General features: G+C 43.7%; 1 protein-coding gene and 1 long non-coding RNA gene across 2 annotated transcripts; both read left to right on the top strand.

Moving 5' to 3' along the window:
• The first annotated feature begins 2,868 nt into the window (after positions 1-2,868).
• On the top strand, positions 2,869-3,792 carry LOC120046843. Its single transcript, XR_005476859.1, has 4 exons — positions 2,869-2,884; positions 3,226-3,299; positions 3,422-3,505; positions 3,682-3,792. It is a non-coding gene; the product is annotated as an uncharacterized LOC120046843 (long non-coding RNA).
• Positions 3,793-3,795: 3 nt separating this feature from the next.
• Positions 3,796-18,028, top strand: rsph10b (radial spoke head 10 homolog B; the record flags this gene model as incomplete). The annotated part of the gene is made up of 18 exons (XM_038990927.1): positions 3,796-3,851; positions 6,935-7,010; positions 7,125-7,193; positions 7,287-7,460; positions 7,575-7,660; positions 7,784-7,904; positions 8,038-8,214; positions 8,306-8,450; positions 8,583-8,716; positions 8,908-9,097; positions 9,295-9,406; positions 9,529-9,608; positions 9,695-9,843; positions 9,997-10,104; positions 14,593-14,850; positions 14,957-15,056; positions 16,818-17,031; positions 17,209-18,028. Coding segments are annotated over 18 exons (2,445 nt in total), but the record flags the coding sequence as incomplete, so codon positions are not given.
• Positions 18,029-18,113: the final 85 nt, after the last annotated feature.

Here is an 18,113-nt window from a genome sequence, read left to right as displayed (position 1 = left end):
AATAGTGTGTGTGTGTGTGTGTGTGTGTGTGTGTGTGTGTGTGTGTGTGTGTGTGTGTGTGTGTGTGTGTGACAAAGAAATAGTAATATAAATTATGCTAGTTACTACCCCTGATAACTTGCCCAAATAATCATGTGTGAGTGTGTATGTCAGATAAATAGAAATGGTAGATACTACTGTACCCCTGATAATTTGGTCAGATAACCTTGTTTGTCTGTGTGTATAGTAGGTGACATGTCCATGATAGCTATCTAAAAACTATAGTTATGCTAGGTGATGGTTTGGCTTATCATGTTCATGTCTATGTAGAAGAAGACTGTAGGAGGAAGTGGAGAGGACTCAGGGACAGGTATTAGAGACAGAGAGAGAAGGGTATAGAAAGAGAAGAAGGGTATAGAAAGAGAAGAAGAGGTCTGGGTCAGCAGCTTCAGGCCAGCAGCCTTGGCGCTTCTGCCACATTCTCCACCGGTGCAGTGAGACCCTCTACATCATCCACAAGTATGACCACCACCAGTGCAGCCATGGAAGATGATGAAATGGAGGAAGCACCTCTAGATCTAGGACCACCTGAGATTATTAATAAATCAACATCGGTCTCATTGTTGAAAGAGCCTACTCTCTGCTATCTTGACTACATATTATTGCATTTTGCTCCAGAACTATGCATTTTGGAGGGGAATTATATTATAGGCTCTCACAATATTTTTTTATGTGTGCTACTTGGCAAATAAATGAATAAAATATGTAAAGAAATTATGCAATCAAACTGTTTTTATTATGTAATTCCATTTTTTTTTACTGGATATGTGTGCAACAAAAATTCAACATTCACATTTTACTACTTTCTGTCAAGTCTACACATACAATTTAATGCATACGTTCGATAAATCGAATGTATGCACCACACAGACAGCACTGCAACTGCCTCTGCAACGCAATGCTGCAAGGCAAATGCAGCGTTCCATTGGAAATGAATGTACCTCTGGTGTACCAAAACGCAAAAACACAGTCGGTGTGTTCGAAGCGGTTTAATGCACTTCTTGCGATGACTGAATTCGGTCAACTTCTTGTTTGCTGATAAATTGTATGACGGCTAGCTATATCGTTTGTCAGCCGCTAGCCACCTTGTACCCAAAATTTGATTTGGTGAAATGGTGCTACCAGATTAAACAGATTCAACAAACAGAAAGAATATAGCTGACAAACATGATCAACTAGGGTGTGTTCTTCAAAAAAAGTATTACAATACACTACTTTAACTGGTTGGATTCTACTAGTTAGATTTTCTTCAGAACTGGTGCAGGGAATGCATAAAGTATGGGGCTCTCTCTTTGTATGTGTGCAGGAATACACCAAGATGATTCATGTGCTCCAGTCCTACTGCATTATCTCTACAGGGGTTCGTATCACCTGCACCAACCAGACAGGAGAAGGAGAAGGCAAATGCACCCAGATCGTCTGCACCAGCGCTAGCCAGAGCATTGTATCATAAGGAGTGCCACAGACAGTTATTTTACATCAACAATCGTCCATGTGATACTCCTAAGGTCTCCAAACGTATGAATGAAGTATATCACACGTTTAAAAGACATCCATTTGTTGCATTGAACATTACTGTTGCCTTAGAGTGTGATGATGTAAACGCTACTCCAGACAAGGGTCAAATATTCCTCCAGGAAGAGAAGCTCTGTACGAGACTGGAGTCAACAAGATCAGCCTCAACCATACATCTTTCCCCGTGACCAGTAAGTAAGCACACTTTTTGGCTGCTTGTTCTCATGCCAACAGTTATTCATTTATTTATTTATCCTTAATTTATACAGGTGAATATATATGTGTTTCAAGGGACACCTTCTTCAATCCCAAGGTTTTCTGTCAGTCCCAAGGTTTGATGATAATGGCGCCAGAGGGGTGGCTGCCGTTTTATGGGCTCTTAACCAACCATGCTATTTTGTTAGTTTTTTCGCATTGTTTATAACTTATTTTGTACATTATGTTGCTGCTACTGTCTCTTATGACCGAAAATAGCTTGTGGACATTAGAACAGCGATTACTCACCTCGAATTGGACAAATAATTTTTCTTTATTGAGTCGGACAAGAGGGATTTACTCCAGACACCCAAACAGGCCCTCACCCCTTCATTTGCAGGAGAAAGAGACAGAGGTTTTGCGGAAGGAGATCAGGGTGCCCTGTAAGGACAAGGTTCAGGTATGGAAAGACGCCAGACAGCGACTTAGACTCTGGTAGAAGAGCGTCCCGTCGGAGCACAGCTCCCCCACAGCTACCCCAGAGAGCCTCTGCTACTACAGGGTTCAACTCGCCAGACATCACAGTTGACAGCGAACCCAGTATAAAAAGCGAGGCGCTCGATGAACCTTTGGACAAGGAACTCAGTTTGGCACTTTGACCAGCAAATTGAACCACATCTGAGGAGACATCTGAGGAGATGAGCCTCAGTCCCAACGCAAGAAGGCCTAACTAGAGGATGGTGGTTTCTTAGAGAACAACACCACACATTCAGCAGGCTCTGAGGGATCCTCTCGGTCTAAGGTGGACGCCCCAGTCTGTGTACAGAAGACCACACATTCAGCGGGCTCTGAGGGATCCTCTCGGTCTAAGGTGGAAGCCCCAGTTTGTGTACAGAAGACCACACATTTAGCGGGCTCTGAGGGATCCTCTGGGTCTAAGGTGGACGAACCAGTCTGTGTACAGAAGAGGGCAGTGCCACTGCAGTTCTCTGTACAGTAGCTGAGTGGGAGGGTGAGGAGGCTGCAGGAACAGCATAGAGAGAAGGCTGAAGATGGGCTGTGCTACAGATGTTTCAGAGCCAAGACCAGCCCTGGAGAGAACCAGAGTGCTAAGGAGGAGCTGAAGAAAGACCAGGTTGGAATTTAACTGCTGTTTTTGTTGATTGATTGTAAGGACAAGATTTTTTCCTGAACACTATATCTGACCAGAAAAAAGAAAAAAAAGAAAGTGGCACAATTTAATGTATTTTTTATTAAATTTTTGAACCAAGATTTAGGTACACATTGCCTTTTTCAGAGTTGAAATAACAATGTCATTATTATCAAGTTATTATACTGCAGTCTGTTGAAATGTTCCCTCTGTAATCCCCACAGCAAAGACAGTTTTAAGGACATGAAGATTTAGGACATGGAGACAGTTTAACCTGGGCTTCATCGTAACTAAACTCATAACTAAACTCTCCTCTGACCTTCCAGCACGCCACTGATGAGAAGTACAACTTTGAAGTGCTTCAACAACACACCGCACTGCAAAAACAGAGACTCATCGTGTAAGGAATCACTGACATTCATCAATTATTTTAGATGGTTACTAAAAATGTACTAGTTTTGTGTTAAGTATTTAATTTGTTTGTATGTATGAAGTTTTCAGTCCACTGAATCTCCACCTCAGGCTCACGGCAGTCAGCGAGAACGTTCTTATGGAGAACCTTGAGATCTTAAAAAATAATGGCTTTGATTTCCTCAGATGCGGATGGTAAGTCAAATAGAATACAACACGCTCACTCACTGCTATATTTAGTGGGGTAAAATATACCCTGCCATAAGAAATTAGCATAGCACCTCTCCAAAAAGTAGATTTCAAAATAGTATGCATGGGTATTGCTCCTATCTGTTTTCTGATTCTGAATTACATTGTGCTATGTGTTCCAGCTCAGGTGATGGAGCGGGTGAAGCTTGTGTCCCTGCCCACAAGTAAGAACTGGACATTTGGTCTGAGGGACCTCGAGGAGCTCATCTTCATGTTGATTGACAGCCCGGGGGTTATGTGTCGGCAGTCTCGTGTCAGGCAGATGTTTGCCTCCAGGGCCTGCAGGAAGTCGGTGAGTCTTATGTATTTATGATGTGATTGATTTGTTGGCCATGACTTGCGATAAATTAGAGCTGTTGGATTTCAGCACTAAATAAGAAGTGCTAGTAGAAATGCACCAGTTATAATGTGTGTTATTGTAACAGTTTAACTTTAGTCCGTCCCCTCGACCCGGGCGCGAACCAGGGACCCTCTGCACACATCAACAACAGTCACCCACGAAGCATCGTTTCCCATCGCTCCACAAAAGCCGCGGCCCTTGCAGAGCAAGGGGAACCACTACTTCAAGGTCTCAAAGCGAGTGACGTCACCGATTGAAACGCTATTAGCGCGTACCACCGCTAACTAGCTAGCCATTTCCCATCGGTTACACTATGCAATGATTGAAGTGTACATGTTTGTTTGGTGCTTTTGCACAAGTTTTCCAGGTATACAAAAATGATATGTTTCCTTTAGAATTTTCATTTTAGCTCTGGTCACCATGATGTTTATGTACTCTTCCTCCCATGTAAGGTAATGATTGGTACAGCTTTGAGCACCAGTGAGATGAAGAAGTTGGTGGTCATATGGGGGAGATAGAGCAGCCATGGAACTGTCCACATGGCAGACCCACTATGAGACACCTTGCTAACTTGAACTTCATCTCATGACTGATCAACCCAGTTGGACCGGCTCAACTGAATACCTCTCAACAGTTTTGGCCTGCTCCTATATCTCTGAAAATACACTAAGGTAGCATTTCAGCAACAACAACAAAAAAGACTAACTCTCATTATGTAAAATCAATCACTGTTATACACTGCTCAAAAAAATAAAGGGAACACTTAAACAACACAATGTAACTCCAAGTCAATCACACTTCTGTGAAATCAAACTGTCCACTTAGGAAGCAACACTGATTAACAATAAATTTCACATGCTGTTGTGCAAATGGAATAGACAACAGGTGGAAATTATAGGCAATTAGCAAGACACCCCCAATAAAGGAGTGGTTCTGCAGGTGGTGACCACAGACCACTTCTCAGTTCCTATGCTTCCTGGCTGATGTTTTGGTCACTTTTGAATGCTGGCGGTGCTTTCACTCTAGTGGTAGCATGAGACGGAGTCTACAACCCACACAAGTGGCTCAGGTAGTGCAGCTCATCCAGGATGGCACATCAATGCGAGCTGTGGCAAGAAGGTTTGCTGTGTCTATCAGCGTAGTGTCCAGAGCATGGAGGCGCTACCAGGAGACAGGCCAGTACATCAGGAGATGTGGAGGAGGCCGTAGGAGGGCAACAACCCAGCAGCAGGACCGCTACCTCCGCCTTTGTGCAAGGAGGAGCAGGAGGAGCACTGCCAGAGCCCTGCAAAATGACCTCCAGCAGGCCACAAATGTGCATGTGTCTGCTCAAACGGTCAGAAACAGACTCCATGAGGGTGGTATGAGGGCCCGACGTCCACAGGTGGGGGTTGTGCTTACAGCCCAACACCGTGCAGGACTTTTGGCATTTGCCAGAGAACACCAAGATTGGCAAATTCGCCACTGGCGCCCTGTGCTCTTCACAGATGAAAGCAGGTTCACACTGAGCACGTGACAGACGTGACAGACGTGACAGAGTCTGGAGACGCCGTGGAGAACGTTCTGCTGCCTGCAACATCCTCCAGCATGACCGGTTTGGCGGTGGGTCAGTCATGGTGTGGGGTGGCATTTCTTTGGGGGGGCGCACAGCCCTCCATGTGCTCGCCAGAGGTAGCCTGACTGCCATTAGGTACCGAGATGAGATCCTCAGACCCCTTGTGAGACCATATGCTGGTGCGGTTGGCCCTGGGTTCCTCCTAATGCAAGACAATGCTAGACCTCATGTGGCTGGAGTGTGTCAGCAGTTCCTGCAAGAGGAAGGCATTGATGCTATGGACTGGCCCGCCCGTTCCCCAGACCTAAATCCAATTGAGCACATCTGGGACATCATGTCTCGCCTCATCCACCAACACCACGTTGCACCACAGACTGTCCAGGAGTTGGCGGATGCTTTAGTCCAGGTCTGGGAGGAGATCCCTCAGGAGACCATCCTCCACCTCATCAGGAGCATGCCCAGGCGTTGTAGGGAGGTCATACAGGCACGTGGAGGCCACACACACTACTGAGCCTCATTTTGACTTGTTTTAAGGACATTACATCAAAGTTGGATCAGCCTGTAGTGTGGTTTTCCACTTTAATTTTGAGTGTGACTCCAAATCCAGACCTCCATGGGTTGATAAATTTGATTTCCATTGATCATTTTTGTGTGATTTTGTTGTCAGCACATTCAACTATGTAAAGAAAAAAGTATTTAATAAGAATATTTCATTCATTCAGATCTAGGATGTGTTATTTTAGTGTTACCTTTATTTTTTGGAGCAGTGTATATATATATATTTTTTTTAATGTTGACTCAAAAAAAGTTTTTGTATTTCTAAACATTTATTTTCGATTGTCTATTTTAGGTACGCTTTCAACAAAAGAATCAAAACACAAATGCTCTCACACCATTTCAGTACATAAACCTACTTTAATTAGAACAATTAATCTTTGTGAGTGTGTAAAGACTTGGCTTTTTGACATACTGAGGATTCCGTACCGAGCTCCTTAGCAACAGGCGCCTCGGTTGCGATGCATGGTATGTTTATGGAATTGCATCGTCTGGATGAACACGTGAAATGGCGAAAGGAGATAAAAAGAAAAAACCCGAGAAAACAACTGCCGAACAGTCATTAAGTACATTTTTGTCAAATGGCTCCCATGCTGGTGTTGTATCAGAACCACACGTGTTAGATGAAGAGTCGGAACATGAAACAGATGTAATGACTGCCTCCTTTTCTTCACAACCACCACTCGCCGAAAAACAATTTGAGAGAAGTGGTGATGCATTTCATGAGGTCCCTGTTCTTCCTAATATTATTGTCCAGAGGTAAACCATTGCTTATCACTCGCCTCTTTCTATGAACATGAAATAATGCCCCATATCATGTTGTTGGGTTTCTTTTCCAGAATAACCTAGGCATACACTGCTACGCCTGCTAACGTTAGCTAGCTACTGTTACATGATCAATGAAAAGCAATCTGTGCTCACTCAGGTACGAGGGAGAAAAGTATCTAGAGCAGTTCCATGGAGAAGGTGTGGCATATTTTCAGGGAGGACATGTCTACAAGGTATTGCATTATGCCATTGCCATATGGTGTCTATCACATTGTATAGCATTACATGATGACTAAAATGAACCAGCAAACATGACATCAAATCAATAAGCTTTGTTTTTCTTCAAGGGTATGTTTTCAGTAGGAGTCATGCATGGACATGGTCTGTACACATGGGCAGATGGCGTGAAATATGAGGTATTTTGGTCCACCACCTTTACAAGATGCATTTCTTAGTTAATCTTATACTGCAGATGTGATCTGTGAACCATTTGATTCTCATAATGACAGGGTGAGTTTGCATTCAATGTGCCCATGGGCCATGGGACATACACCTGGCTGGATGGTAGCTGTTATGAGGGAGAGGTGTGCAGTGGAATCCGCCATGGTGTGGGGACATATAGGTGTGCTAATTCCTCTGTGATATACAGAGGGCAGTGGCATCACAGCAAAAGGCATGGAAAGGTATGATCCTGTTGCAGTCTTGAGCAATTTAAGTCAGATAAACCTGCATCTTGTCCGCAGGTTTATTTAATGTGGGGTTGTTGTTTAATTTACAATATTTGTTTGTTTTATTAGGGTACAATATACTATAACCAGGAAGCGACGTCCTGGTATGAAGGAGAATTGGTAAACAATAACAGAGAGGGATGGGGAGTCCGATGGTAGGTGAACTTGTGTTTAGACAGTGTGTTACACATGTGAATGATCTCCCATCAAATGTGTTCTTATGCTTAAATTATTTCAGTGTCATACACCTTGCATGTGTTCTCTCTGCTGTGCCAAAGTTACCCCTCTGGGAACCTGTATGAGGGCCAGTGGAGGAACAACGTGAGACATGGAGAGGGCAGGATGAGGTGGCTGCCGCTGGGTCAGCAGTATAGCGGGATATGGGAGAATGGGGTCCAGGTAGGTCAAACCATATCACCCTCATCTCCCATGACATGATATATTAATAAACCCATTATTTGGCTTTTGAGAAAGAAAACATGGTTAGAGTAACTTCACATAAATGACTGATAAATCCTCCTCTGTCTTTCAGCATGGACAGGGGACCCACACATGGTTCCTGAGGAGAGTGACGGGCTCTCAGTATCCCCTAAGGAATGAGTACACTGGGGACTTTGTCCAGGGGCTGAGGCATGGCCAGGGCAGCTTCTACTACGCAAGCGGTGCTCTTTACAAAGGAGAGTGGAAGGACAACAAAAAACATGGACAGGTGAAGGGGGAACATGTCCATAGAGTAATCATTCTAATTGAATAGATGTCAATATGGAGTGTAAATAATAAGATCTTGTTAAACATTCTAGGGAAAGTTCATTTTTAAAAATGGACGCATATTTGAAGGGGAGTTTGTGGACGACCACATGGCAGAGTTCCCAGCGTTCTGCCTGGATGGTTCAAACACCCCTGATCTGAGTGGGATTAGAACACACACTCCCCATCCTGAGGACGGTAAGTGCACCAAGTCCCTCTGAAAATGTATGTCTGTCTGATAAAATTACTCATCTGACATCAACTCCCTGGAATGGTCCTGTATTTTTCATGTGGTTATCCAGTATAGTAAAAGTAAGTCCTGTGTTTCAGGTGAATCCCCCAGAAGAGCACCAGGAGGAGGCTCAGGCTGTGGTCCAGCCCTGCTTGGGCCTGACATGGCTCTGGACATCACTGCTCTGCTGGAGAACCTCCCAGAGAACCAGAGAGACCTGCAGCTCAAACAGGTCAATGGGACTGACCACAACAGCATATGAAAATCAATTTCAATTTGTGTCAATTCAGTTGTCAAATTAGATTCCATATATTATAACAATCCTTGAACTAAGTTATGATAGCTTCAACCCCAACTCTGCGCTGAGTTGACAAACAGGTGGTGTTTTTTGCGCCTCCATTTGTCCCTTTCGCTGTGTGCCAGGTGGAATTTGTGGTGCTGAGACACATAGCGGAGCTGAGGGCCATCTATAGCTTCTACAGCAGTCTGGGCCATGATCAGTCCCCAGACAATACCTTCTTGCTGTCCCGCCTGCAGCTCTGGAGACTCCTCAAGGACTGTAGCATCCACCAGCAAGGCATCACCCTGGCCCAGGTCGACCGCTACATCTGTGGTAAGGCCAGGGAGAAATAACCACCCCATTTCCTGTTTCTCCCTTCATGTTTGGCCAATTCATCCTGCTTTGTTAATTTGTTTCAGTCTCATCACAAGATAACTTAACATTATAGAGACTAACATATTGTAGTGAAAACAGAGGGTAGCCTGAGCAGGACTTGTTACATTTTGTTGTTTTGTGAACTAATTTCAAAGCAGAGGATGTCCCTTCCGAGGAGATCCACTCTCCCTTCAGCACCATGCTGCTCAGAAGGTTCCTCAGCTGTGTTGTGGTTCTGGCCTACAACACCTACCATAAGGACATAGAGTAAGGACAACATTGCTATCCTGTACTCTCCTACTCCTGTGTAGTAACACTGTAATCACCGTAGTAACAACCTTGTATCAACACCATGTACTCTACTCCTGAGCCTCTTCTCTCCTTCCCAGGCCCTCTGATACCATACTGGTTGCATGTTTGTCCAAGCTGATGAGGGAGAACATCATCCCTAATGCCAAGAATGTAAAAGGTACAGGTACGCATGCATACACCATTGTTTACTCTTTATCAAGTGTAACCCACATTCATGCTCTCCTTATTGTGAACTGAATGCAGGGCTGTTGTTCCCCAACCCCATGCATGCTGTGATTGCTGGCAACTACATTGAGAGGTGCTGGGAGATCTACAAGGCCTTCTGCAGAGCCAACACAACCCCCCTAGCTGACCAAACCGTGACTGTCAGGCACTTCATATGGATGTTTAAGGTACTTGTGACGTTCAACTAATGTGACCACACACTGATGTTGTGTGGTGATGGGTGCTCATATTTAGAGCTCTGAGTTTTTCTTGACCATCACAACCCTAACATTACATGATGTAAAGTTGATTGATGAAACTTGGTTCTGTTCCACCAACAGGACCTTAGTCTGTTTGATGCTGAGCTGACCACAGGGAAACTCCTAGAGATCCTCTCTGTAGAGAACCCAGCTGCTTACGACCGCTACTACTGCAACCTAGACCTAGAGGTCAGCTAAACGCTTCAATAATTGATCATTTTATTTTTTTCTCCACAATTTTCGATCTTGTCGCTGCAACTCCCCAACGTGCTCGGAAGGTGAAAGTCGTGTCATGCGTCCTCCGAAACACGACCTGCCAAACCGTGCTCCTTAACACCTGCCCGCTTAACTCGGATCCAGCTGCACCAATGTGTTGGAGGAAACACCGTTCACCTGACGACCGAGGTCAGCCTGCAGGCGCCTAGCCCTCCATAAGCAGTCACTAGAGCACGATGAGCCAAGTAAAGCCCCCCCGGCCAAACCCCCCCTTAACACGGACGACGCTGAGCCAATTGTGGCTGCCCTATGGGACTCCCGATCGAACCCGGGTCTGTAGTGACGCCTCTAGCACTGCCTTAGACCACTGCGCCACTCGGGAGGCCCCATAACTGATTGATTTAATTCATTCCTTTGTATTTGTATAGTGGAACAGGTTCCTGTACTAAATAGGTGGAACAGGTTCACCAGCATTAAGAGACCCTAACTTTCTAATAATAGTTTGTTTTATTCACGTTTTATTGTCACATGCACAAGTACATTGAAATGCTTAACAAGCTCTACCCTAAAGTGCAGTAATCAATATCAAAATAGTAACACTAATTAAAAAAAGATATATACAGTACCAGTCAAAAGTTTGGACACACTTAATCATTCAAGAGTTTTTCTTTATGTTGACTATTTTCTACATTGTAGAATAATAGTGAAGACTTCGAAACTATGAAAGAACACATATGGAATCATGTAGTAACCTGGAGGTATGTTGGGTCATTGTCCTGTTGAACAACAAATGACAGTCCCACTAAGCGCAAACCAGATGGGATGGCGTATCACTGCAGAATGCTGTGGTAGCCATGCTGGTTAAGTGTGCCTTGAATTCTAAATAAATCACTGACTGTCACCAGCAAAGCACTATCACACCACCACCTCCAAGCTTCGCGGTGGGAACCACACATGCGGAGATCATCTGTTCACATACTCTGCTTCTCATAAAGACACGGCGGTTGGAGCCAAAAACCTCAAATTTGGACTCATCAGACCAAAGGACAGATTTCCAACGGGCTAATGTCCATTGCTCGTGTTTCTTTGCCCAAGCAATTCTCGCCTTCTTATCAGTGTCCTTTAGTAGTGGTTTCTTTGCAGGGATTTGACCATGAAGGCTTGATTCACGCAGTCTCTGAACAGTTGTTAAGATGTTTCTGTTACTTGAACTCTGTGAAGCATTTATTTGGGCTGCAATCTGAGGTGCAGTTAGTTAATTCTAATGAACTTGACCTCTGCAGCAGAGGTGACTCTGGGTCTTCCTTTCCTGTGGCTGTCCTCAAGAGAGCCAGTATCATAGCGCTTGATGGTTTTTGCGACTGCACTTGAAGTAACTTTCAAAGTTCTTGAAATGTTCCTGATTGACTGACCTTCATGACTTAAGGTAATGATGGACTGTCATTTCTCTTTGCTTATTTGAGCTGTTTTTGCCATAAACTTGGTATTTTACCAAATAGGGCTATCTTATGTATACTAACCCTACCTTGTCAAAACACAACTGATTGTCTCAAACGCATTAAGAAGGAAAGAAATTCCACAAATGAACTTTTAACAAGGCACACCTGTTCATTGAAATGAATTCCAGGTGACTACCTCATGAAGCTGGTTGAGAGAATGCCAAGAGTGTGCAAAGCTGTCATCAAGGCAAAGGGTGGCTACTTTGAAGAATCTCAAATATAAAATATGTTTTTATTTATTTTACACTTTTTGGGTTACTACATGATTCCATATGGGTTATTTCATAGTTTTGAGGTCTTCACTATTATTATACAATGTAGAAAATAGTAAAAATAAAGAAAAACCCTTGAATGAGTAGGTGTGTCCAAACAGTTGACTAATACCGTATATAATAAAGGAAACACAAATAAGAGAGGAAGCTATATACAGTGTCAGTACCATATTGACGATGTGTAGGGATACTGGAGTATTGAGGGAGATAGGCACATGTAGACTGGGATTAGGAGACAGTGACAGGTAGCAGGATAAATAATAATGATAATAATAAACAGTATGGCAGCAGCATAAGTGGTCGATGGATGGGATATGTAAACAGAGCTGGAAAGTGACTGGTGTTAGGAATATATAAATACTAATGGTAATATACACTGAGTGTACAAAACATTAAGAACACCTGCTCTTCCCATGACAGACTGAACAGGCGTAATCCAAGTTAAAGCTATGATCCCTTATTGATGTCACTTGTTAAATCCACTTCAATCATTTTAGATGAAGGGAAGGAGACAGGTTAAAGAAGGATTTTTAGGCCTTGAAACATGGATTGTGCATGTGTGCCATTCAGAGGGTGAATGTGCATGACAGAAATTGTGCCTTTGAACAGCGTATGGTAGTAGGTGCCAGTCGCACCGGTTTGCGTCAAGAACTCCTACACTGCTGGGTTTTTCATACTCAACAATTTCCTGTGTGTATCAAGAATGCCCCACCACCCAAAGGACATCCAGTTAACTTGACACAACTGTGGGAAGCATTGGCGTAAATATGGGCCAGCATCCCTTTGGAACACTTTCGACACCTTGTAGAGTCCATGCCCTGACGAATTGAGGCTGTTCTGAAGGCAAAAGGGGTTGCAACTCAATATTAGGAATGTGTTCTTAATGTTTGATATACTCAGCGTACTAATGGTAATATATACAGTTGAAGTCGGAAGTTTACATACACTTATGTTGGAGTCATTAAAACTCGTTTTTCAACGACTCCACAAATTTCTTGTTAACAAACTATAGTTTTGGCAAGTCGGTTAGGACATCTACTTTGTGCTTGACACAAGTCATTTTTTCAACAATTGTTTACAGACAGATTATTTCACTTCTAATTCACTATATCACAATTCCAGTGGGACAGAAGTTTACATAAACTAAGTTCACTGTGTTCACTGTGCCCTTCAAACTCAGTGCCTCTTTGCTTGACATCATGGGAAAATCAGAAGAAATCAGCCAAGACCTCGTAAAAAAATTGGAGACCCCCACAAGTCTGGTTCATTCTTGGGAGCAATTTCCAAATGCCTGAAGGTACCATGTTCATTTGTACAAACAATAGTACGCAAGTATAAACACCATGGGACCACGCAGCCGTCATACCGCTCAGGAAGGAGACGCATTCTGTCTCCTAGAGATGAACGTACTTTGGTGCGAAAAGTGCAAATCAATTCCAGAACAACAGAAAAAAACCTTGTGAAGATGCTGGAGTAAACAGGTACGAAAGTATCTATATCCACAGTAAAACGAGTCCTATACCTGAAAGGCCGCTCAGCAAGGAAGAAGCCACTGCTCCAAAACCGCCATAAAAAAGCCAGACTACGGTTTGCAACTGCACATGGGGACAAAGATTGTACTTTTTGGAGAAATGTCCTCTGGTCTGATGAAACAAAAATAGAACTGGCCATAATGACCATCGTTATGTTTTGGAGGTTAAAGGGGGAGGCTTGCAAGCCGAAGAACACCATCCCAAACGTGAAGCATGGGGGTGGCAGCATCATGTTGTGAGGGTGCTTTGCTGCAGGAGGGACTGGTGCACTTCACAAAATAGATGACATCATGAGGTAGGAAAACTATGTGGATATATTGAAGCAACATCTCAAGACATCAGTCAGGAAGTTACAGCTTGGTCGCAAATGGGTCTTCCAAATGGACAATGATCGCAAGCATACAACAAAGTCAAGGTATTGGAGTGGCCATCACAAAGCCCTGCCCTCAATCCTATATAAAATTTGTGGGCAGAACTGAAAAAGTGTGTGTAAGCAAGGAGGCCTACAAACCTGACTCAGTTACACCAGCTCTGTCAGGAGGAATGGGCCAAAATTCACCCAACTTATTGTGGGAATCTTGTGGAAGTCTACCCGAAACGTTTGACTCAAGTTAAACAATTTAAAGGCAATCCTACCAAATACTAATTGAGTATGTAAACTTCTGACCCACTGGGAATGTGATGAAAGAAATAAAAGATTAAATAAATCATTCTCTGTACTATTATTCTGACATTTCAAATTCTTAAAATAATGTGGTGATCCTAACTGACCTAAACAGATTATTTTTACTAGGATTAAATTTCAGGAATTGTGAAACTGTATTTGGCTAAGGTGTATGTAAACTTCCGACTTCAACTGTACATGTAAACAGAAGTAATAGTGACCAGTAGCAGGATAAAAAGATACTAATGGGAATGGGAATCAATAATCAATCATCAGCAGTGTAGTGGTAGTTCTAAATCTAATCAATAAGGATTTTAGCTGCATCGTAGGTATGAGGGGAAGCAGTAGTTTAACAGTGTTATGGCCAGGGGATAGAAGCTGTTTAGGAGTCTAATAATACGATTGAATGTATGTAGCGATTTTCATGACAATAAAAATCTCAGATGCTTTAAAAAATTACTTAATTGGAAGTTTGATGATGAACCTGATTCTAGATGACGTTCCTGGAGTTCTTTGAGGCGTTGCTGGGCTGTGCAGAGGTTAGCGATCAGAGGGATGGTCAGACATCCTCAGACAGCCAGATGGAGAGCTGCCTTCTGGCTGACACCAGGAGGGTTTCCCCTGGGGAGAGGACCAGAGACAGCCCTCTACAGAGGTCCTCACAGCGGCATTCCCCTCTGACTGGACTTACTGCAAAGTCATCAAACCCATCAAAAATCTCTCCTGGTGTGGGTAGTGTCAAATCACTGGAGGTTGGTTTGATCAGCTCTGTCAAATTTATACATAATCTCACATGGCGGTCTGGAAATCGAGACCATTCCTTGTCTAAATTAGTTCATTCAATATTTTTCTACCCAGATGGGAAAATCCAAGGAGATTCTCCAGTTGTCTACACCTGAAGAGATGGAGCCCAGACAGAGTCCCAACGCAGCAGGCAACCTCACATCACAGACTGGGGGTGTGTTCTCCTCACATATCTTTCCTCTACTCACATATCCATATAGTCTGACTGGTCACATCTTTGAGGCATTGTTGAAAGTGTATGCGTGTGTTTGAGTCAGGTGGTGGGTCAGCAACCCACTCGTCAGACACTGAGAGGAGAGAGGGCTCAGGTGGCGCTAGATCAGCAGTGGAGGCCGAAGTGTCAAAACACCCTCCCCATGATCATCCCCCCAGCACAGGTAGATTACACAATAAGTACACTGAACAAAAATATAAACGGAACATGCAACAATTTCAAAGATTTTACTGAGTTACAGTTCATATAAGGAAATCAGTCAATTGAAATAAATTCATTAGACCCTAATCTATGGATTTCTCATGACTGGGAATACAAAACATTTTTAAAAAATATTTAAAAAATAAGTTAGGGGCGTGGATCAGAAAACCAGTCAGTATCTGGTGTGACCACCATTTGCCTCATGACGCATCTCCCATAGTTGATCAGGCTGTTGATTGTGGCCTGTGGAATTTTGTCCTCTTCAATGGCTGTGAGAAGTTGCTGGATATTGGCGGGAACTGGAACACGCTGTAGTACGCGTTGATCCAGAGCATCCCAAACATGCTCAATGGGTGACATGTCTGGTGAGTATGCAGGCCATGTAAGAACTGGGACATTTTCAGCTCCTATAAATTGTGTACAGATCCTTGTGACATGGGGCTGTGCATTATGCTGAAACATGAGGTGATGGCGGCGGATGAAAGGAACGACAATGGGCCTCAGGATATCGTCACAATATCTCTGTGCATTCAAATTGCCATCGATAAAACGCAATTGTTTTCCGTTGTCCGTAGCTTATGCCTGCCCATACCATAACCCCACCGCCACCATGGGACACTCTGTTCACAACATTGACATAAGCAAACCGCTCGCCACACGACGCCGTCTGCCATCTACCCGGTACAGTTAAAACCGGGATTAAGCCATGAAGATTACCACTTCTCCAGCGTGGCAGTGGCCATCGAAGGTGAGCATTTGCCCACTGAAGTCAGTTACGACGCTGAACTGCAGTCAGGTCAAGACCCTGATGAGGACAACGAGCACGCAGATGACGGTTTCTGACAGTTTGTGCAGAAATTCTTCAGTTGTGCAAACCCAGTTTCATCAGCTGTCTGGGTGGCTGGTCTCAGATGATCCCGCAGGTGAAGAAAACGGATGTGGAGGTCCTGGGCTGGCGTGGTTACACGTGGTCTGCGGTTGCGAGGCCTGTTGGATATACTGCCAAATATTCCAAAATGACATTGGAGGTGGCTTATGGTAGAGAAATTAACATTAAATTCTCTGGCAACAGCTCTGGTGGACATTCCTGCAGTCAGCATTCCATTTACACCCTCGCTCAAAATGTCTGTGGCATTGTGTGACAAAACTGCACATTTTAGTGGCCTTTTATTGTCCCCAGCACAAGGTGCACCTGTGTAATGATCATGCTGTTTAATAAGCTTCTTGATATGCCACACCTGTCAGGAGGATAGATTATCTTGGCCAAGGAGAAAATCTCACTAACAGGGATATAAACATATTTGAGAGATGTTTTTTGTGCATATGGAAAATTTCTGAGATCTTTTATTTCAGCTCATGAAACATGGGACCAACAGTGTATACTACACTAATTTGGAAGAATTTGACCTCAGAAAATCAGTAACGATATTACGTACATATCTTATCATTGAAATGTTTAATTGCCATGCCAATCTCACACCTGCCGTGTCTCCTAACCAGAGCCTGTTGAAGACAGGAGTGGAGCAGGTATGACTTCCTGCCCTTCTGAGACTGAACTGGACAGCTGGGTCCAGAGGACCCACCAGTTCTTTACCCAGAGGTTCTTCCCAGCGTACGAGTACAGCCTGGAGCTGAGGAGGGAGGTGCAGGAAGAGAGGCTGAGGCAGACGGCACTAGCCCGCATCGCTCTGGCTAAGGCCAAGGAAGACGCCAGGTAGGCAGCTACTGAGACATGAGGCCCCTTGATCCAGTTTGTATCCAGATGATGCCCCAGAGAATCTCCATTGGAAGTTATATTTTTAGTCCAAGAAATCTGCCCTTGATGTGAGCACCACACAAGCTCTACATGTTAACTCCACAACAAATAAAGCAATTATGAAAAATGTTCCAGGTTGAGGGAACAGTGGGAGGCAGAGGAGGAGGAGAGACGGAGGGAAGAAGAAGAGGATGAGGAGGCAGAGCGAGTAGAAGGGCCAGAGGATGACCTTAACCCATCTCCAGCGGCTCAGACGCCTGTGGCCTCCACCACCTCTGTGGTCATCACCAAACAGTCGCCTGCCACCGCAGCCAAGAAGAAGAGGAAATAGACTGTCAGACCATCCATACAACTGTATGGCCAGATTAAACCTAGTCCTGGATAAAAACTGACCTTTTCAGAGCAGTCATAACAGTCCTCGATGATGTCAATAACATGCATTTCACACTTAGTTCCAGGAGTGGGACACGTGTTTTGTGATTCAGTCATTGTTTGGTCGTTGTGGAAGAAGAGGCAAAAAAAAAATTCTGTTGGTAGCAAATTTGAAGAATCTACATTTTATTTACACACGCATATTCAATATAGCAACAAAGTTGATTTCGTATAGAAAACCTGAACACCTGGGCTCCATATAGAATGTGGTTAATAGTTAACACTACCTGGTGCCTTTTTGGTATTAAATAATAAAATAGTACAGATAGCACAAAACAGTGTAATGAAAGTTACAAAAAACTATTCTAACAATGCATATAAAAAATAATATTTTTGAAACTATAAACTAGTGTAGCAAAATATACAACAGCAGTTATGCAAATCAGTCTCATCAGTTGCTCGTTCTGTCAGAGGGAGGTGTGAACGACATGAGGTCACTGGGGCACATTGACTGTCTGACTCAACTGGCTGGAGAGGAAATGGGGACAGCATGGCTTAGTTGAGGAATGCATACCTAATAGTAAAATAAGAAAAACAACAAAAAAAGTACGTATTTCAGAACACCAAAGTGAGAAAGTCATTCAACACCAAATGAAAGCATACACACA

The sequence above is a fragment of the Salvelinus namaycush genome, chromosome 4 (assembly GCF_016432855.1).
Source record: "Salvelinus namaycush isolate Seneca chromosome 4, SaNama_1.0, whole genome shotgun sequence".
In the NCBI taxonomy this organism is placed as follows: Eukaryota; Metazoa; Chordata; class Actinopteri; order Salmoniformes; family Salmonidae; genus Salvelinus; species Salvelinus namaycush.
This window is presented reverse-complemented; position numbering and strand designations above follow the sequence as displayed.